The sequence below is a fragment of the Osmia bicornis genome, chromosome 15 (assembly GCF_907164935.1).
Source record: "Osmia bicornis bicornis chromosome 15, iOsmBic2.1, whole genome shotgun sequence".
NCBI lineage: Eukaryota > Metazoa > Arthropoda > Insecta > Hymenoptera > Megachilidae > Osmia > Osmia bicornis.
The window spans coordinates 8356605-8379093 of NC_060230.1; the positions used below are offsets into that span (position 1 = coordinate 8356605).

At 41.0% G+C, this 22489-nt stretch overlaps 2 protein-coding genes and 1 long non-coding RNA gene across 18 annotated transcripts in view; 1 reads left to right on the forward strand and 2 right to left on the reverse strand.

Annotated features, from left to right (window-relative positions):
• Positions 1-10417, reverse strand: part of LOC114876503 — a 38497-nt gene extending 28080 nt beyond the window's left edge. For 3 of the 9 annotated variants that reach the window (XR_003789390.2, XR_003789395.2, XR_003789396.2), the window contains exon 1: positions 6333-6676. Coding sequence is in view for 2 of the 9 variants with exons in the window: in XM_029188026.2 (XP_029043859.1) it covers positions 10311-10346 (36 nt within the window). In the remaining 7 variants the exon portion in view is untranslated. The other 6 variants (XR_003789392.2, XR_003789391.2, XR_003789394.2 and 3 more) reach the window with 6 other exon arrangements.
• Positions 1-22489, forward strand: part of LOC114876493 (sodium/potassium-transporting ATPase subunit alpha) — a 78705-nt gene that overhangs the window by 26118 nt on the left and 30098 nt on the right. Inside the window, exon 1 of one of the 8 annotated variants that reach the window (XM_029188010.2) lies at positions 16195-16295. The exons of 4 other annotated variants lie outside the window; for them this stretch is intronic. In XM_029188010.2, the coding sequence (XP_029043843.1) occupies positions 16284-16295 (12 nt within the window). In that variant the 5' untranslated portion in view covers positions 16195-16283. Of the gene's footprint in view, positions 1-16194; positions 16296-17055; positions 17219-22489 lie in introns of those variants that run through there. 3 more of the 8 variants (XM_029188007.2, XM_029188008.2, XM_029188011.2) reach the window with 3 other exon arrangements.
• Positions 11567-15499, reverse strand: LOC114876506. Its single transcript, XR_003789401.2, has 3 exons — positions 12337-15499; positions 11965-12221; positions 11567-11880 (listed from the first exon to the last, which is right to left on the reverse strand). It is a non-coding gene; the product is annotated as an uncharacterized LOC114876506 (long non-coding RNA).

Here is a 22489-nt window from a genome sequence, read left to right on the forward strand (position 1 = left end):
TACTAGCTGCTACTCAGGTATCTACAATGATTTTTACTATTATTAACACTGATGTTGAGTCATCGGTCTCAACGCCAAATCGATCACTTTTTGACATCACCATCGGCGATTTTGTTCTAAATGAAATATGTTGTAGTCCATGTGAAATTAGAAGGGGTTTAAGTCATCATTTTGCCGATTTCGAATTTATTTAGTAATTACAGACCTTCGGAGTTTGCAATTTGTACCCATTTTGACGAAAACCGGCTTCACTTACGAATTTTTATCTCAGAAACTGTTTGTTCGATTGAGCTAGATTTTTTCTTGTTTTATTCAGAAAGGATTGGGCTATTACAAAATAATTTTTTCAATCTCGATAATTAATTTTATAATTTTTTAAAAAATAACTTAGAAAATAACTTTGTTAAAAAAACATCCTAATGCGATAACGTTAGACTTATTAAAAAATAGAAAGTGCAAGCTTTAAAATAGTATTTGTTTCATCAAATTTGGATGAAATTTAGCAAATTTATGACAGTTTGAAGATTGAGAAAATTTTTAAGTAGTTTTTACCGCGTTTGAGAGGCAAATACTCCACTGTGCGCCGATGGGTAGCGTTTTTCTCAAATTTGCTGCAGCTTTAACTCGAATACAAATTATTGCATCGACTCGAAATTTTTTTCAGCGCGTTCAGTACATGTTTTATCATACCATGAACAAGGATTTTTTTGATTGGATGAAAAATGTCAATTTGGCATTAAAAAAACTACTATTTTTTTAGGCTAAATTGCAAACTTTCCTTCAAAACTTCGCCATTTTGTCAGATTTTGATATTTTTCAAAAATCCTAGTTCATGGTACGGAGAATACCTTCCAGTTTAACAGCGTTTTTATTATTTTTCATTTTATGCACTTAGGCGATGGCAATCACTACAGCAGTGGAGCTACATTTTTTTTGGAGCCCTGGGAGATAGCGCATAAGTCGCTTGTTTTGTATTATTTTTGTACCAAGAAATTATTATAGATATATGATTTGTAACTAAATACATCCCTGAAGTTTAGAAACATTGGATGTAATATTTCTTTTTAAAAAAAATTCCCGAAAATCACCTAATTTTTGAGCGGTCGCACTGGTGTAGCCCCTTAAGATGGTAAAGGAAATTGGTTAGTTTTGAAAACGGAATAGTATAGCCTAGGTATTACGTCTATTTCCACTGCACAGATACACAATGAAATTTGAATTACCTTTAAAATTTACTAACCGAGAAAGTCAACTACCAGTTACACAAAGAATAGAAGAAACGTTAAGTAGATTCGACCAAAGTGGTCAGACTAGGCACGAATCTTTCTCCTCGAAGGTTTCTTGAATTCTTCATGGTTCCGTGCACCTTTCACAGCGCTTGTCGCTTGAATTTTTGATATATTGCCAGAAATGAAGATTCTCTAGTCTGTGCATATCTATTTTGGCAGTATTGCATCGTGCTTTAGAAAATGCTTAATTTAAATTCTCACTCGGCGCTTCTATTAACACTAGAACTACCAAGCCAGTCAAAATGACTGGTTTCAGATTTCTTATTTTAAATTGTATGGAAATGGAATGCGACAGGTGTAAGGTATGGGTGATTGGTTGAAAGGTGTTCGAAAGAGAAGCGAAAGGAGAGTGAGTGAGATGAAAGTATGCATGTATGAGTGCAAAGGGCGAAAGCGGCAGAGGAATGTAATAGTGCGAACGCGAAGATTCTGTAAAATAAAAACATGGTGATTGAAATAAGAGAGTTTTCTTATTACTCACCTCGAGCGCAATTATAAGATTGCGACAAAATTATAAATTTTATCGAGGTATTTTTCTTGAAATGTATATTGGTTACTGTCGAGATAAAGAATCGATGTATACATATATTGAATTATGTTTTGTTACAAAACATAAGCAAACAAAAGCACACGTGTGCTCGGAACGCTCCTGTGTGTAAGTGTAACGAGTATGTATTGCTGTTGTACGAGTGCAAGAGTATGGAATGTGATAGTGTGGTAGTTGAGCAATGTGGTTACCTCCCGTAGAAAAGGGTCTAGCCGTATAAGCATAGTGAATCGGCCCCAGCAACAATTTCGGTTGATATTTATACCACATAATGCTTTTTGCCTAAACAACAATTGTGTGCAATTTCAACCCCCTACTCCCTCTGATAAGGGAGATATTAGGGTAAAACCCCAAAAGTTTAGTATTTTTTTTCTCGGAAACTATTTAAGATATTTGAACACATTAAAGTGCAAATAATAGGTATTCACTAACTGTATTTCATACTTTTTTTTCAAAATTTTTATCTGATTAAAGGTTGAAAATTAATAAATAAATTTTTGAAAGTGATTTTTATAAACAATCCCTTGAGTGACACCCACCGAAAAAATTAAGAATAATCCTTTACTATTTAACTATTATCTGTAAAAGTTTCAAGAGTGTCGGATTGGTACATCATAGTGATTTTGAAAAAAAAAAAAAAATGAAATACAGCTAATGAATACCTACTATTTGCGCTTTAATGTGTTCAAATATCTTAAATAGTTTCCGAGAAAAAAAATAGTAAAGTTTTGGGGTTTCACCCTCATATCTCTCTTATCAGAGGGGATAGGGGGTTGAAATTGCACACAATTGTTGTTTAAGCAAAAAGCATTATGTGGTATAAATATCAACCGAAATTGATTCACTATGCTTATACGGCTAGACCCTTTACCCTAACAATTTCTATTGCTATTGGGTCTAAAAATGTTGAGTTCGGAGATACGCTAGCCCTATACGGGCCCTTTCATCAGTTCGCAAATATTACAGGAATGATAAATGAGACTAACACAAACGTAAGAAAATGAAAATTGATTAAGATAAACGAAAAATAGTATATTATAAAAGGTAATTAATGAAATGTGGTATACAATAATAAATTTCGAACAAATGTGAATACAAATTTAGCTCATGAATAATAAAGGTTGAGACACACAATTATTGGTTACAAAAGAAAACGATTATTGGAAAGATAAAATATAGGAATTTCCAGATAAGGAAATTCCACAGTCAATTACTGACTACTGGAAATTACTTGTTAATATATTCATAAGTATAACTGGAAGAGTAAAGGAAAATAACTCATCAAAAATATATGTATACATATAAACTTTAAAAATGGGTCGGAAATCGTATAATGATGATCTAAATGCCTCGTTCCTGGGGAGAGAGAAACACACCATCAGCTATTGCTCTGATTGGAATTTTGAAAACCCGAACTATTGCAAAATCTGTTAAACTAAAACTACGTAAATAAATAAAAGAAACGAAAGAAATAAAATTGAAAAATAATAAAACAAAATAATAAAAATTAATTGAATTAAAGATTTTTATACGTGAAGATAGAGTCTTTTGCCCTATTTGTCACTGGAACAAATTAAGAACAAAACTCGTCTCTAAACCACTCCACGGACCCACCAACACGCACCTCGCGATTGTACAGTGTGTTATCATAGTATTATGAACAGTTCGAAATTACCACTTATTTGAAGTTTGATTGGGAATGGAATTGAAGATACACTTAAAATGGTATCCCTTTTTATTGCAAAACTTACTGTTATATTTTTATTATTATTATATTGCTATATTTTACAACTTTTATAATTTAAAACACATACATATAATGTTAACCCTTTGCAATCGAAGTTTTTTTTCATTCATATTACCAGCAACTCGAAGCAATTTTAGTGAAAAGATCATATTTACATGTAAGTTAATGATATACGCATTAAAAGAAAAGTCATCGTTGTATGTTATTATTATTATTATTATTATTCAAAATATAAAAAAACAGATAAACTCGAATCTGATACACTCTACTGCTGAATAACAGGACTTATTTGCATTGTCTCTGTAGCGGAGCCCTCGAGTTTGAAGACAAATTTTAAATGGCTCCGCTCCGGAGCCCTCGAGTGCAAAGGGTTAATACATATTTGGTCACTCCGCCCTTGGCATCTATAGATAATTGCTTGAATACGTCTCGGCATGCTTTCCAGATTTTTTCGGCAATTTTCCAGCATTTCTGGGTCGTGATGCCATACGAATATAATTTTGTCAATCAGTTGTTGCTTGTTAGTTATTGTCTCTGATGCAATGCGACGCTATAATAATTCCCATAGATTTTCTATTGGGTTTATATCTGGTGAATTTCCACATCACGTTAAAACTTGAATTTTTTTATTAGCTAGGCAGGCTGTTACGGTTTTTGCTGGAAAGGGTATACTTCACTTTTATGGAACACATAATAGCATCGGAAACATAAAATATGTAAGTTTACCAGCTGTTCATACTAATTTGATCACCCACTGTACGTCGAAGAGTGTCGCAATTTGGACCTCTCGGAGAAGACCAGAGTGGGCCTAGTCCGAAATTGTTTACATTGCGTTGTTGTGCACCTAACGAATTAGGCTGCGAGGTTGGTGCGTGAGGAGCCGGGATTCGCTAATCGGTGGTGCAGTAAAGATATGTGCGTTTCTCTCTCCGTTTAATTCGAGTATGTTCCATTATTCTTCCTGTTATAATCAAAATTCCGATATTCGTTACAGTACAATTCATTTCGATCGCAACATCATGAAAAGAAAAATGTATTTTTCAAAATTAACACAAATTACTAAATCTAAACGAATGATAAATTAAATTTTGAATTCGCATCTTGAACTGACTAGCGTGGAAGAAATACAATATTACAGAATTTAATGAATTAATAGAGAATTTTGAATTATTTTAATATATGTATGAAGAATTTTGATCATCTTCGCGAGGGCGATAAGCTCTGCATTATCGGATCACACGAATGATGTTTCGGGTTTACATCTGGTGATATGTATTTAGAAATGAAACTGATCTGTAATATCCGTAGCGTGGGACCACGTTGATTTCAAGGAAGGAATTTATTATAACAACAATCTGAGTTATGTTTCCAAAAGATAAATTATCTTAAAAACATTAAAGACCGTTTCTGCGTTCGATTAGGGAGTTTCTAGAATGCTCCGGTCGATTTGAAAAAAATAGAAAATTTGCAAAATTTTTGTTCGTAACAGTTTCATCCTTCATCTATTGACTTTTCTATATTATTTTCAACTTAAAAACAAGCGTGTATCAAACGTCGATAGTTCTAGTGTTAACTATTACACCCAGAGTGGTATATAGAATTTTTCGGGTCCTGGATGAAAATCGTGGTCTAGATTTTTTAATGAAATTTCGAAGTCGAAATAGGCGCAGAATATACGCGGCAAAATCTTATCAATAATCAGATCTTCGCACGACGGGAATTTCCATCGAATTTAACTTGTCAAAATATTTGATGAGAATTTTTATTAAAGCAAACATTCTTAATCATTTAACCTTTTTCCTCGTTCAAGCGAGAAAACATTAATCCACTTGATTAGATAAAACGTGTATTTCCATTGTCGGGTGATATTAAAAATAAACCGAACGGAGATAATATCGGTGGGTGTAGATCGTTTCTGATTCTCGCTCGAGAAGTCAGGAAAATCTGTGACAAGCTGACCGTGAAATGGATTCCCGACGAAAGCGCGCCGAGACGCGACGAGAAACTCTGAATAAAATTTATCGTTAGAATGATTTGTTGTAGGCGATCGCATAAATTTCCCGTACGTTGTTGCGTGGCAGCGTAACGTTACCCTCGATTTAAATTTTCCCCGCATGAGAATCTTTTTTTAAAACTAGCCAAAGGGCGCAGCCGTGAACGAGTAGGTTCGTGCTTTTTCTTCATCGTGATTTGCTGCCTTATTAACGGATGTATACGTATCGCATCTCGTTAACCTGAATTGTAATAACGATACACGAGCTGTTTAAATTACTTCTTACGATCGGGGACAATTATCGTGATAATTATTCATGATTTTCCTTGAAAAATGTTACTTCGAGAATTGCAGAAATTATTACAAATAATTGGCAATTAAATTGAACAGATAGGAAAGTTTCAGTGAATTGGAATAGAGTGACTTTGAAGAAAAATATTTGAAAACTGGTGTGGTTTAATCCATTCGAGACCGATTGCAATTATCAGTTATTCTGAGTAAACTAGTCGTCGAAATAAGATTTTTCTGGAACTAATGAAATCTGTAAAGTACAGGAAAAGAAAATTTGGCATTGGTTTTACTGTGTACCAAAAAATCTAAAAATGATCTGACGACGCGTAATAATAGTTCAGTCTTACAGAAAAATTCTCAAGCTGCTGGGGACCGTGTTCGAAGAAAATCGTCGTCTCGAATGGGTTAATTGGCGAGTTATAAGATGGATTGAAACAGTGTCGAAGGTGATAAGAAACACCTCACCGCAATGCCAGCACCGCTTCATCTCGCAAGCAATCCGGCCGTAGTCTCGTCGGCTGATTCTCGTATGCACTTGTACGTCCTCGACACGTCGGTTCGCATTTCTTGACGACAATCGCAGCACCGTTGATACATCCGCGGGACACGGAAATATGAATTTATTCGAGAGACGTAAGAGACCCGGCAGTGTCCGCGTGAAATCGGTATCCCGATTGAGGAAGTCGTGAACATAAAAGAGAGAAACGAACCTTATCGTCGAACGGCCGGGTATTCAATAATTGCTTGGCGCTAATCGAGCCGCCGGCGATGAGGTAGCAGATGTACCGGTTTAAACCGGTGCGGACCTCCTCGTCGTCTGTTCGGTGAATGGTTGGTTGGTATACTCGAACCAGAAAGAACCAGTGAAGCCGGAGTCATTCATCGTGAGGATGCCAGAGTACGCGGAGATACTTTTAGACCTACTCGCGAGGCCGTTTCCTTCGTCCTCGCGTGACTCGCTTTGTTTACAAACAGAGAGGATGATTCGAATCCTCGACCACCGTTCTCTGTGATCTGTTTTTTATGTGATTTACCATAAGGAAGGGTTGAAATTTTAAGAGGATGCAGTTGAAGGATTAATTATGGATAAGTTTCTGAATCAAAGTATCAAAATTGAGAACTCAGGTTCGGTATGTAACCTTAGTTGACAACCAGAAACCGATTAATATTGGTTTCAGAACTGGATGAGATAACGTGGTAAGAAATTTTTGTACAATTTTGGGACTACGTATGCGCTATTCGATACTGCGCATACACAGAACCTAATCTAACCTAACCTTACCACGGTATCTCTAAAACAGTAAGACATCCAGCTCTGAAACCAACTTTAATCGGTTTCTTGTAGTCAATTTAGGTTATATACCGAACCTGAGTGGGGCCATTCGGAAACACAGCCTTAATTATTGGTCAGGGAGTCGCTGGTGTAGGAAGATTTCTAGGAATCTCTAGATTTTCAGCCTCCTTGAAGTTAGAGGTGTTTAGGGGATTATTTTTTATCACTTTGTACTAGAGAGGTACTTCTCAACACATTGAGAAGTTTCAAATTTAAGGTTTTGGATCCCGAATGGTCCCTAGGGTTTTTCGTCTACCGGTAGCTCCAGGTATCTAGGAAATATTGGAAATAAGGAAAAAGGGAATACGTTGCAAATACATATAGTGTGCCTTAGGAAACTTTCAATTTTGTCTTATAATTAGAGATCCTAGAGATCCCTAGGCTGAATCTAGAGGTCCCTAGAGGTCCTCTAACATGACATTGTCTTATAGCTGTAAGACTCGGTGTAAAGTGGATACCTGTTTGCAGTTGCAGTGGTAATTCATTTTGATGATTCATCGGAAAACAATAACATACTAATTGCAGGTTTTCGTAAGATTTTTATCACCGTGCAATTAACATGTTGAAACCGGTATACATAACTGGTTCTCGGCAATTTTCAAGCAGATAAGTTATCTCGTCAACGCTTAAAATGGTGTATTATCAAATTTGAAAAACGTCACGATCAATCAACAAGAAGATTTTATATCACGGAAGCAATTTCTCCCTTATTTAAAGAAATTATCAACCGAACTTTATCATCGATACCGTATCATAGTCGTAAATATTTTCTTGAACAAACAAAACGTATCTAAAATATATAAAACTTTTCCTCTAAATGGAAGTGTCTATAAATACTTTTGTTTATCCATGTCTGCGTACGAATTTACGATACAATTTGCTCGTTTCTCTGTTTGCTGATCAAGTTAACGCATTCCTCGCCAAACAAACGTTTATACGTTTTAAATCGCTCCCTGAAAAGTATGGCTAATCGGATCGCTAACAGTAAGATTTTATTTGCCAACTCGTGACTAATCCGAACATCAGATTATTTTGTTTAATTTCAACCGAGACAAACCATCGGTAACGTGAGCAGAGAAAAAGATACGGAAGAAACAGAGCCAGGAAGTTATTACGACAGTGCAAAAAAAAAAATCGTCATTCTGCCCACGGTTAATTTTTGCATAGGTACCACGTGTTAGAGAGTGATGGCTCGTAACGAATATCACGGGTTCTCGTACATGCACGTGACTATCAGTTCGTGGTACGGCCACGTACGAGCAAGATGATGAATAGACGAGTGTGCGTAATCTCGGTACGCAACGCATACCACGTCTCGTCTCGTACCACGCACCACTGCGATTGTCTATGAACGAGTACATACGCGTTCGTATAATTGAACGCGGAGATCTAGCCCGGTGTGTAGTGAAATAGTTCCAAGTATAGCTTCACAGAGTATACTTCCGAAAGGCCCCATCACCCCAGGACATCAAAACTTCGGATTTATAGTAATTGAGGGACGAGAAATCGAATGAGACCATTTTCAGAACTGGCAAATAAACCGTTCTTAGGGTTAGGGTTAGGTTAGTCATTTTGCGCAAAAGTGCGTTCTTTTCGAGATAATAGGAAGGTCCAAAACTTTTCGAATACTCTCTATGAAATATACTTGCATTCGGCCTGAAAATCAGACTTTGAGGTAGTGGGGCTGCGTAATCGCGGGTATACTACCGAAAGGCCCCATCTCCCCAGGACAACCAAACTTCGGATTTATAGTAATTGAGGGATTTATAGTAATTTTATAGTATTCTAAAAGTGCGGAAACCCCCTATTATCTTGATAAGAACGCATTTCCACGGAAAATACCTAACCCTAACCCTAACCCTAACCTAGGTTAGGTTAGTCATTTTCCGTGAAAATGCGTTCTTATCAAGATAATAGGGGGTTTCCACACTTTTAGAATACTATAAAATTACTTTCAGAACTGGCAAATAAACTGTTCTCGAGATATACAGGGTATTCTAAAAGTGCGGAAACCCCTTATTACCTCGATAAGAACACATTTCCACGCAAAATGACTAACCTAACCTAGGTTAGGGTTAAGGTTAGGGTTAGTTATTTTCCGTGAAAATGCGTTCTTACCCTAACCTAGGTTAGGGTTAAGGTTAGGGTTAGTTATTTTCCGTGAAAATGCGTTCTTACCCTAACCTAGGTTAGGGTTAGGGTTAAGGTTAGGGTTAAGGTTAGGGTTAGTCATTTTGCATGGAAATGTGTTCTTATCGAGGTAATAAGGGGTTTCCGCACTTTTAGAATACCCTGTATATCTCGAGAACAGTTTATTTGCCAGTTCTGAAAATGGTCTCATTCGATTTCTCGTCCCTCAATTACTATAAATCCGAAGTTTGATTGTCCTGGGGTGATGGGGCCTTTCGGAAGTTTCCCCGCTTCAGAAATCAATTAAACGATGACTTAAACTCCCCCTAATTTGACATATCTTTAACGATTTTTCGATCATCGATTCCTGTCGATAGAAAATTTTCGCGGTCGTTCAACGTTGACAGAGCTTTCGAGACGTCGTCTGCTGGAAACGCAGTCGCGCGTGTATCCTACAGCTGAACGATGTTGCCACCGTTGACACAGTGGTAGGTTAATTAGATGCGGAGAGTAACCGGTGCGAATGTACCGGGCGGAGCATCGTGACCCAGAACATATTCCATCAGGATCCGAAAATTTCGACGCCCCTTCCTATCGAACGCAATTATTCGCCACCGTGACGTACGAATCGCTCGGCCGCCGATAATTGCTTAACAGGGTTAATAATTAACCCTTTGATTCCCGCGAGTGGACGCCGCGTTGTTTGCGTCGTTAAAGTTCCGTCAAGCACCGTGCTAGACGAGCGTCGTTCCCGCGGAAAATCGTGAACGATAATCGACGCCAGTCGAGATCAAAGGTCCTTTGAAAATCAGATACGTTAATTTTAACAACCGTATACCTACTGCTCGTTCAACTGATCAATAATTTTAAAGCGCCTCCGCCCTGTTGAGCGTGGCGTCTTATGATGGCATTAGGCCGCGGACGGTTTGACTTGATTCTCTTTTCCATTCGCAAAACGTTTGAAACGGCATGGAATTTACCTTTACTTGTTTGTTGACGAGGCTCGAGAAACGCATCGGTGACGAGACGGAGACGCACGCGGTCAGCTACTGTGGCGGCACACGCGTTTCGTAACACGCGGCACACGCAGAAACGTGTTCAGCGATCGTGGCTCTTTTTCGCTCTTCCGTCTGTCTCCGTCGATCGTTTTGTGGGACGAATTCGAGTGATACGCAAGATTGGCGCAAGGCCAGTCGCGGCGATTGCATAACTCGCGTCACTGCGAATCGCTCGGCTGCTCGATGAATGCCGTTCCTGCCCTCACACTCCCTACCTATCTCTCTTTAGCCGGAAGAAACGCGGCTAAAACGATTCACCTGTTCACGTCGCTCTTCGGATTCCTCTTCGCACTCGTGTTCAGTATGAGAATTTATTTCCTGGCAAATTGACGTGACTCGACTCGTGGAAGGCGACACGTGACACGGTACACATGATTTTTAAGTAAAATTAAACGTAATATCGCTGCTCGACCATTATTCAGTATACAAAGTAAAAAATTAGATATCTCTATTAGTCCGGAAGGTCGGCGACGCGCGGTCCATAACACGGCCGCTTATGGGATCCAAAGTCCGTCACGCTTATAATTTGTCCTACAATGGGTATTTTCGAACTTAACCGAACTAAAGTCAAAGGAATAATAAAATACAGTTGGGTAGAAGTTTATAGACATTTTTGGATCTGAAATCTCATGCATCTATAGTGGATATACGTGTACCTGGAAAGATGCCTTGGGCACTTTCGGCACTTTGTGCCATTCTCTTAACTCTTCTTCCATAAAATACATAATTCGGAAGGTTGTACGTTTCGATCGCCGTTGAATTCTCATTTCCCTCTCTATAATTCCGCTGTCAAAAATACGTTTAGATTCTTTATCCGTCCTTCTTGTGTGCTCGATAAACGAGCCGTGTTATCGAGAAGTGGCGAAACGTTTTGTTCGATACTGCCGTTGAAACCGCTTGAAATACCGGCAGATCGCGTCGACACCTTAAGCGGTTCTATTTTTACGTTACGATAATCCGTGTTTCGATGCTTGTACAACGCGTATGGTCGAGCAGTTCCCATCTGGTTTCATTCTCCATCGTAAAGCGGCGATACATGTCGACTTTGGAATATTTTTTTGCAAATTTCAGGGTAAATTGAAAAATTTTAATGATAAACTTCAATACTTTTTCTTAATTTTCTATCATTTTTATTTCGAAGGAATTTATGTTAAACAAATTGGGTACAAGTGCAACGAAAGAGTTAATCTTAAAAAATCGACTGTTTTGCCGATATCGGAATCTCTTTTTAATCGGTAATCGAGTGACGTTATCGAGAGCAAAGTATTGACTTGGCAGAGACTTCGTCTACTGTCTTCTTTCTCCTGTTCCTCGATCCTATCAATTCTCGCCAAACTCCACTTCACGGGCAATTTTCCGTTTTTCTGCTTCCTGTTCTTCTATTAAATTGAACTTGGTGTTTTCGTCGGGAACAATCCTTTTTTTCTGCAAACGATCCCCCAAGTGTACCAATAAAAGAACATTTCAAGCACGTTCTTTTAGAAAGTTGCGACTAGGGGGATGAAGTTTTTTAATAACAACATGAAAATGGTACATTTTATTCCCTTGTTTATCAGTTTTTCAATTACTGTCATACCGGTTTGCGAACGAAGCCAACGAAAGGTATGATATTTCGTTGATTCTTTATTTCCTTTCTTGCCGTTTCCATTGGAAAATCGAATGGTTCTCGTGACACGGCACGCGATATATTCGAGGCGTCTCTTTTTCGTCGTCGATGCAATTAGGACTTGACCCATTTCTGGCCGATTCGTGCGCCCTGCTTTGGCCCGTTGTTCGACGTATCGCGATGGAATCGCCTGGACGAAAGATCGATCGACTAATCGGCCACGTGTACTGTAAATACGAAATGCGAAATTGACACTCTCAATGTCTCATTGGAAACAGACATATTGAAACTCTAATTACTAGTAGTAAATCAATAGTTAATATTTAAATTTCAAATTTCAACCTTTCAATTTGCTGTCTTGTATGATTAATCAGTTCGCTTAAACGCAACACTGATTAACGAGGTGACTCATTAAATGCCTCGGTCATGTGCACGACAGGTTCCATCCATAAACTGTCGCACGAATTTGATTCGCAGGATATGAATCATGGTTCGTGGCCCCTTTCCTTGCTTACATCACGCATAATGCCTCTTAACTACCTTATAATTATGTTTATTTTTTCGTCTTACATTGATGCTTTTATATTCCGTTAGCATCTTCTCTATTTCCACTATCTCTAAAATCTTCAAAGTTACCTGACAAATAAAATACGACAATAGGAAGTGAAAAGTGTCCTGGAATCTCGGTGCCTCCCGTGGACCAACGATTTTCCACGAGTTACGTAACCATCTTTCTATCCTCTGGGATATTCGGTTCGCTTCCAATTTCCCAAAGAACTCAGCCAGCCCGTCCAGCATCTTCCCGAATAATCGCTTGATATCTTTTTTCTTTTTGTCCGCTATCTGTGTGACCGTCATTTATTCAGTGCTATCGATCGTCATTGACAACCAGCAAATCCTTTGTGTGTCAGAGGGGACGCTATGGGTAACTGTAGGTGGTTATGGATGTCTAGGGATCACTAGGGACGCCTGAAGGTCACTATAAGTGACTAGGGAATCTTATGGATAACTGTAGGTGGTTACAAATGTCTAGAGATCACTATGGATCGATTGTGAGTTACTATGGGTGACCAGAAATCACAACGAATGACCTTTTATATCGGAGAAAATTTCATCTTTCTAATGGAACCTTCAAACCCCTAAACCTTAATATCTTTCAGCACAAAAAGGAACAAGGACCTGATGAAATTCATTTTGATTTCATTCCATTCTCGTCTTAATTCTAATTGCATGAAAAACTTAATTATCAAAAATTGAAAGGGTTGAAAAGGGCTAACGGAGTGGAGAACGATCGGTAGCCCGCAATAAGGAGCGCCGCATTGTCGGTTAGTACGCCGCCGGAAGTTACGTAACGAGTTGTTTCAGGGACTTTAGGCTAGCCCAGTTCCGTGGAAGTGCCTCCATCCCCCTTTGGAGAATCGATCTGGCTGACGCTTCGATGATCGCGTCGCGCACTCTCCCTTCCCGTGGTCTTTGACATTTTCTTATTTATCGACAGCTCGTATTTTTCGACGATTTGCGTTATTGGATTTATCGGTTCGCTGATCGAACCTTGCCAAACTCGATTAACCCTTTTTCCGGTACACCTAATCCAGATATCGTTTTGTCAGAAGGAAACCACCAACCTACATTAATTTCACTTCGCACCAAAAGAAAAGGAAGCGAAAAACAATGTCAGTGATGAAAGACCCCTGAAGAATCGCAATCATTGGGATGCTTAAAGCTTCTTAAAGCTGCCTCTGTATTGATACGCGCAAGCGGATTCCAAAGATGAGCAGAGCGCGCGCTCAGGATCGCTCGGACCGTCGACGACAAAAGTAATTATTGAGTAATTCCGGCAATGACCTGACTCACCGGTATGGCTCGAAGTCTGGAAACGACTGGACTACTCTCTCGAGTCGTGGCTTAACGAGCCGTAATGAAAAGTACGGAAGGGATGGTCCGTCGGAGTTGATGGCGGTCCAATGATTAAATCGCTGACAAGGAGAAAAGCTTGCTGGTTCGCGATTGAATTTCCTCCTACGAACGGAATCTAAAAAGATAGCAACGAGACCGGTACAGGGATGGAAATGAAGAAAAATAACTGAACGAGATACCCATTCGGGACGCTTAGTCGATGCGGATACACTTAGCTAAGTGTGATTCTCTCTGGAAGCGTTGAAAACGTTCGTTAACTCGAAGCCGTGAGGTGTTTTCATAGTAATCCATTAGAAGCAAGATACCGAAGAGAGAAGAAAAAAATTCTGGGTCTAATTTCTCTGCTAAACGTCGCTGCGTTAGGAAAGCAAGCAGAGACTAATGTTCGCTACCTCAAGAAGGATTTTTCCTCATCTTTCCTTTGTTTACGAATCGCTAACTCGGAGCGGAAAGACTTCAGATTCCGCCTCTGGGCTGTTGACTTTGCTAACGAACAACGAGAATAACAAGCTACAATATTCTGACAAAGATTCGTTAAGAATAATTGTTAGATGATTTTGTCCATTCGGTCTGGTCTGGTCGGTTCCGGTGGCGCTGGAAGCCATCATGGAAGCAAGGAGCAACGGGACCGGTTGGTTAGGTTACGGTAAACATATTCGCAGACAGGGAATAATATGGCACTCGTTCATCCCTGTGTACCAGTGGGTAACAGAGCCCCGCTGCAAGCCGGCGCACTCTTCGATTAAACTCGGTAGCAGAGGACAGACTGCCTCGCAAGGTGCAAGACGGCAGATTTGCATGGTGGAGCAAGACGAAGGGACCTGTATAGAGCGTTCTAACAGACGAGGGAGATGGATAATGGGAGAGGAAGAAAGAGGATCGTGTGCGAGTAGAGTCGGTCGGTCGGCCAAAGTGCTGTGTAGCGCGTAGCCCAGTAGCACAGATCGTGGCTCAGCGATTCTCATCCGAGACTCGGATCCCTTCCTGTATCCAAGAGAAACTCCTAATCTTAGACCTCATCAGATTGTCAATTGACGCAAGGAACACGCGTCATTTTCTCGAGGAATTACATTATCCATGGTGCAGCCGGAGAATACCAAGCGGCTCACGTCCCTACGAAATCCTACGATTCTCATCCAGGGCTTAAAACCCTCGGTCCCCGGGCGTTTTCTGACGTCCCGTCTACGGAATCAAGCCCCAGACATCATCAGTCTCCCGTCTATTTGTCGATCGATGAATGGGACGTGTCGTATCCTCGAAGGGTTACGTTATATCCATGGTGCAGCCGGAGTACGTCAAGTGTCCCACTTCCTGTAATCCCACCCTCCGCCTCGCGACACTTCCAAAAATACAGCCCCGGAACCTTCCTGTCCCGTGGCACCGTCTTCCGTTTCCTCCCTCGGGCGTAGCATCGACTCGGCCGGTGTACTTCTCACCCGTAGCCAATTAAACCCTCCGCCACCGGCACACTTCTCACCGAAAAATTTCCCCAGGGAGCGGTGTGCCAACGGACACGGCCGTCTCGAGTAAGCCTTCCGAAGTCGGTCGACCCGGATGAGAACCACTGGACGGACACGGCGGAGCTTGCGCCCTAGTATTTTGGGGACGCGGACTGGCGCGGTGGCGGCAGACACGGCCACCTCTAGGCTAAGGGGTTCGAACGGTGCCGCGAGGAGGGTGGGGGTTGTGCACCAGGGCACAGGGGTTGCGGGGCTCCGTGTAGCGATGGGTACGCGATCCGCACCCCTCGACCAATTTCGCCGGACGAAAATTATCGATGCGATGACTTACACATGTTGAAAAGGATACTTAGGTAGCTTGTAAGACGACTGGGTTACACAGAATCAACCCGCATAGTGGGTGCAAATCAGTTAAATGTACATCCTGTAATAATTTGCCATAAAATGTCCTAGAAGCAAATTACAGTGCCCGTCAAATGTCCAACCACCCTGGGATACAATTTAGCGCTGCATCTTTAGCTGTCAGACGATTCATCCCATATCCCATTTAAATTTCTTCGAATTCTCAAAGCTTTTCGAACAACTCGTCGAGGAATTGAGCCCATCGCTGGGTTCTAGGCTCCGCGTAGGAGACGTTGAAGTCGGTTGGGTGGTGGCGCTCGAGTTGTACGGCACGGGAATGGGGGTGAATCGAGAACGGGCGGTGGTGGGGATGGCTAGCGTGCCTGTGCACTGAGCGGGTTGGTCGGGTGAGGGACGTTGGATCGTTGGTGGGGGTATAGTTGAGGTGGTGGGGTAGGACGGGTCGATGATGCCGGCGGTTCTCGACGACTCGAAACGCCAGTCAGTCTCTGGTCCACCCGAAGCCGCGCTGTTAACCTTCTATCTCATCGAACACCGCTCGCCGCAGCCATGGGTGACAAGGTTTGTGATTGCCTTAGAAAGAAAAAAAAGATACAGAACAGAAACACAGCCATCTCCAGTCTCTGACCGAGTCTTCGCTTTGTAGACAGCCGTTCACAAGCTTTTACCGCTTTATCGAACTCTCTGAACTGATTTGAGATAGCCGAGATTAGAGGTAGTGCGTGCGGGTATGTGTGCGTTCGTGCGTGCGTGCCGTTTGTGTTCGTCCGTGGTATAGAAAGGGAAGGGACGTGGCGAGGGACGAAGAAAGAGAGAGGAAGCACGAGTGACAAGCGTGAATGGGTTTTAGAGGTCGGAAGAACGGGTTGTTAGAGACACGGGAATCGGTCTCTACGGGTACAGGACGCATTCGATTCTCCATAGTGACCCTAAGTGTTGCTTAGGGATTCAATCGTGGGTGTTTGGGCTCGTGCAAACGTTATCTTTCCTTTCCTTTCGATGTAACGTCTAGTGATCGATAAATGATTGATACGATAGTTGCAAAATCGGGTAAACGGGAAAGAGAGAAAGAGAGCGAGAGAGATTGAGAGAGAGAGAGAGAGAGAGAGAGAGAAAGGAAGAGAGATATAGATATATAGGCGAGTCTGTGGTGTAACCACTGCTAAAGAGGAGCTTCGATCGAGGGTGGGAGGGAGAGGGTAGGAGGGAGCAAGAGAGTTAAGAGAGGAGAGACGAGGAAGGGTTGCACCTCTCTCTTTCCTCTTGCTTTCTCCATGTTTCTTTCCGTGTCGAACTCTCGCGGAATCCGCGCGAAACAGTTCTTCCCTGTGATTCGTTCCGTCAGTGTCGTTTTCCAGGAAACCAAGGGACTTCCTCGAATCAGATTCTCTCCTTCCCTCTCCGTTTCTTTCTTTTATCTCGTCGCTTTCTCTTCTCTTTCTTGGTGATTCAAGCCGACCCGGTGAAAAAGAACGCACAACATGGTAAAGTGTCTTTTATTTTAAACAAATTTATACTTAATAACATAATCGTTATCGTAACTGGTCTAGTTCTCCAAAATGGTTGTAACAGTGGAGTAGAATAGTGGTTAGCCTCGGTGACGGTGCGGTTCGATCGCGGATTACCCGTGGTTCCCTGACCCAATTGTGCGCGGATCAAGTATTTTTTAGGCGTCGTTCAGAGTGTAGGGTTGACCGGGACGGAAAGCTAGAACGAGAGCCTGTCCATGCTTCTTCTTTTTTGGGGGAGGGTGGAAGTAGTCCGAGGGATGTCGGTGAGGGTGTTACAGCGGAGCGCGCAAGCGTCGAACAACCAGCTGCGGACTTCCCAAAGAGACGTCATAATTTTTCATGAAAATCTCAATGGAACCGTTTCGAGAACCGAGGAGGTCCGCGGACTCGATTTTTCGGCCGGTCTCATCGGTTCAGACCGAGGACAGCGTCTTTACCAAATGTTATTCATCAGAACTAAAAGCTATTCATCAAATGTTTACTCTTCTAACAGAGAAATCCCCTCCCTTTCGTCTATTAACGATCTTTCAACTGATTCGTCTCGGTTCTTTGCCTGGTTTCCGCTCGACACATCCTTCGTGTCGATCGATCGTTCCACGTTCCAGCGGAAAATAACGTCTGCATGGAAACTGGTATTTTTAGCGAGCTATTAAAGTTCAGCATTCGTTAGACTGTCCGTGCGCAAGCTCCCCGCTAGGAGGGATAAAATCGGTGATAGTGAATTATCGTTCACCGTTTGAGGAACTGTATGACATAACGCATCCTAAAGAAGAAATTTCGTACACCTTTCGAAACCTTTATCGGTAATGACGTTCCTTTAAAAATGATCGAATGTAACCGAGCAAAGTAACGTCTATACGTTTCGCGACACGCCCTCTCTCCCTTCCATTTTCAACCCTCTGCGACCCAGCCCTCGGTGTTCGTTAACGATCTCTCCATACGATTGCGTCGCGTTCGGTTTCTCTCGTTCGCGAACGCCGCGGCTAAATAACGGAAGCTCGAGCGGAAATTGGGCCGTCTCCGACGATCTGCCCCGCGGCGAGAAGATCGCGAACCGGGTCAACGGAAAGGCTTCCGTCGAGGATCGATCGCGGTACAGCTCGAATTCGAGCGCATTCCAACCTCGATTGTTCCTCGGTTACGAGATATCGAACCGCTCGTACAAGCACACGCGACAATGGGAGAGGGCCAGCATTCGCACGCGAGTTCTCGCGGGACTGTCGGCCCCAAGGACAGCCGCGGACCGTCAATTGAAAAGGTCGATCCTTTTAACACGGGGCCCTTACCGACGTTTTTCGTTCATTGAACATTCCTTCGAGCCACTTCCGTCTCTCCATTATCGCTCGTCCCGATCTTCTCAATCGTTCGAATCAAGAAATTTAGCTCGATCCTTTTGTCACTTTTTCTTAATGCGCTAATTTAGACCCTATTATACGTTTGTACATTATTATATTTGTGAAACATTTTTCAGGGATATAATGGAGCCTTGATTTTCGACCAAAATCCGGGGTCAGCTAGGTGCCCTTTGCTCGTTTGTTCACACATTTTGCCACTGAATAGTTTATTTTAATAATTCTATTCATAACATAAGAAAGCTCTGATAATTTAGGATAAACCAGGGGAGTAGTCAGATATCCTTCACCTCTTCAGGATGGCTCTCTCCATAGTCCGCCGTCCGAGAATGAATTAATTATAATGCTAATGAAAAATAGGACGATCAGATTGCTTTCTTTTTAGTTAATTTGATATAAAAATGAAAGAGGGAAGGTTTGCAGTGGTTTCGTGATGATTGCAAGCTACGACCTTCGATGGAGGGGAAGGGATTTACGCCCTTCGCGAGCTGCCTCGTGTCAGTTACATAACGCGGTGACGTTCGTGTTCATTCAATGCTTCTGGTGTCGATTCGCTTCGGCTATCGACGGATCGATTGCGCGATACAATAAACAGAAAGAACGAAATCAACGTTGTACATAAAACGAGCGTCATGGCCGACCTTTGCTGTCCTCTCCAACTATGGAACACTGGTGCCTGACCAGATCCGGCTGATGCTGGAACTGGTCGCTTCAAATCGAACCCTCTATCGTCGATTCATGTCAAGGCTTTTTAAGCTTTAAAATGAGATTTCTTCGTTGAAGTAGTCAATGGTGGCTTTGATACCATTTGCTTCTTGAAAATTCCTGACAGAATTTCATTTTCAACCTGCCATTGCTTTCGTTATTCGAATAATTCTGCTGGTTTTTCATAGAAATTCTACGTTTGCGTTGGTTCGAGCTGAGACGAGGATAAAATTACCCTGCCAGTCGCATCACACGCTACTTAATGTTTCTCATTCGGACCGTTTCGAGCCGCAAAACGCTCATTTCCGTCACAAGTGTTTCTAACGAGCTCATGTGAGACCGGGACACGGGGCTGGACAGATTCTTGAGAATACTGTTACTTTTCTTTTCCTTTGTTCGCTCGGAATCGTACAGAAAGGGGTGCTTGGAGGGTTGAAGAATGCAGTTGCTTGGAAATAATTCTATTTTATTATTTGAAAAATTAACCCTTGGGTCGCTGAGATAGCAATTAATTTAAATTTGTAAAATTTCTGTGTCTAATTAATGTTCCATAGGTTTGGATCACACATAAGTGAACCCACATTCGTTATCCGAGGGTTGTATTTAGGGGTGTTCCGTTTATCCTACGCAGAAAGTGTCTTTTCAATATTCTTCAAGCTCCTCCGCAAAGTGTACAGTGATGTCTTTTATACTGAAGTAGATAACAAGTAGTTTAAGTCACTTAAAATTCAGACGACGAAACTTGGGAATGGCTTTGATCATCATCTGACTATCATTCGCTGGAAAACTTGAAAAATTTCAACGGCACTTCAGAAACTTGCCTCTCAGGAAACTTCAAATCATCTAACATTATGATAGAAATCTTTCCCTAATATGACACTTTGAAATTTAAAAAAAAAGAAACTGAATAAATGCCAATATAGTTTTAAACTTTTGAGGTCTTTGAGGTCTTCAAATTATCATCAGAGTTATTTTGTTTTTTAATTGTTGTAAAGATTGATTTTAAAGGGATTCGAGGTTAAATGCTGGAGGTAGTAGCGTAGGTCCGATGAGTAAGGGGTTGGTCAGAAAGACAGAACAGGGGTGGTTGTAGGTGGAAGGGCCGCAGACTAGATGGCGCCCAGGCTCGCCTTCTGGGCTGCCTATCGATCCTAACCTATTTATAATTCCTCTGACATTTCGATTCGTATGATAACGTCGGCCAATTCCACCCTAACATGTCCCACCGCTATATATTCCCTTTCCTTCGTCTCTCCATTTCCCTCTCGATAATAGTTCTTTTCTTTTTTGCACCCCTTTTTCTCAGAAACCCTCTTCCTTCGAGTTATTTCTGAACTGCTCTTGAAGAGAACTTCCCTTCTACCATTTATTATTAAGACTAGGGGGAGGGAAAATTTGACTACCGTTAGTGTTATTATGCTAACGATGTAAAGTAGCGAAGGAAAAATTTAAATTTGAAAATCAATTGTTTCTAGACTCTGGACAACGTTCTTTCTATAATTTGTTAATTTTAAGATAATCTCATAGGAGTTAGAGAGACTGATTTCTGTTCTCAATAATCGATCACAACAATTATTTTCTCGGAAAGGATCGGTCGTGTTCGTATCAACAAATGTATCGTCAGTTCGCGTTGTAATTAACGTTCAATTATTGCATGACGTATCGTCACGCACGAGAAATTGAATAATGACGTGCCCATGATGATTACCTGGCTACCAGTGCACGTCTTCCAAACGTATTTTTAGCATTTGCCTTTATGATTACGTTGCTCGGAAGCTGATCTTTAGAAACTATAGCGAGCGATTTAGAGGAGCTGCAATAGATTGCTTTGAACCTTAGATTTTAATTTTATTTACCAGTGAAAATGATTGTGTGATGTAAGCTTTTCATTTTGAGTAATTAATTAATGTTAATGTTATTCAAAATTTTAATAACACATAACCACTTAAAAGATACTTATATGTATAGTATAAAATTAAATTATCATTAATTACTTATTAATTCACAATAAGTGAATTCTAATAAGTATTTCTAATATTTTCTTAGTAATCCTCCTGCGATTAGCAAAGAAAGGATGCTGAAAATTGATTATCTTTCAATTAGTAGAATACTTTGTGTTCTTCTGGTTAAATCGAGCAAAGAGGAAACAGAGAAACATTCGTTCGTCGCGGTTGTAAGGAAAGAAAACGGGCTGGAAATCCCGTGGAAATCCGAATACTGTAATAGCCTCTTCAAAGACTTCTGCTTAGAGCGTTTGTGGGTCTTCGGTTAAACCAATGTTTCTCCTTAACGAAGTAAGTCGACGGTCGTTGGCCCGCAAAGGGATTGCCCTTTTCGCGTGAACGATTTTACCCTGGGTATCGTTCAGACGATTCGTCGGACATTCGTCTTCTCTTCTGTTATTCAAGGTCTTAATTAATGAGGATGAAAAAAAAACCTAAGGTGTCTCGAGGAATTGATCGAATGCATTCCTAGAAAGGTAGACGGTCAAGTGGATGTTCATTTGCGTACATAATCGTTCTGCACTTGTACATGACAATTTCGAGGTTAAGGTTCATTGGATTAATTCGTTCGATCGTTTAATTTGCTAATTCGAGGCTAAAGCACTGTGTCTAGCACCGATCTAATTGCACTGCCGCGAATAGAAAGAGCAAATCAGATACTTACGTCTGCATCATCTTCGGTCATCTTATTGTCCGGTTACCTTTAGCACTTTGCCTTCAATTTGAAAAACTTTCATAATTTTATGATTCGAAGTGTTGCAAATTTCTTGCGTTATGGTATAATAAAATCTGTAATTGATGGTAGATGTAAAATAATCGTCGACAGCTAATCGTTCGTGTTGTCAGTTTTACTACATTAGGTTTGTTATATAATTCCTTCTAAATGCCGTTCATTAGCGTTCCAAGGATTAACTTATTTGTCTGCAGTTACAATGTCTCCGAACGCTAACGACGCCTTGTTGAAACAGCGTCTTAAAGGCGTCACTAGTCAACAAATAAGGAACGCGTTTATCGAACAAGTAAAATCCGAATTTTCCTTGAAAATCATGTGTATTTCTACTTCGTAGCATGTTTTTCTTTTCTTTTCTCTTTATGATCCGCCGTCCGAGGGTTGACGTGAACTTTTCCTTTAAAATCCCCGAGACACCAGGTGATTCAGAAAGACAGAAAGTTTAGGAACTACG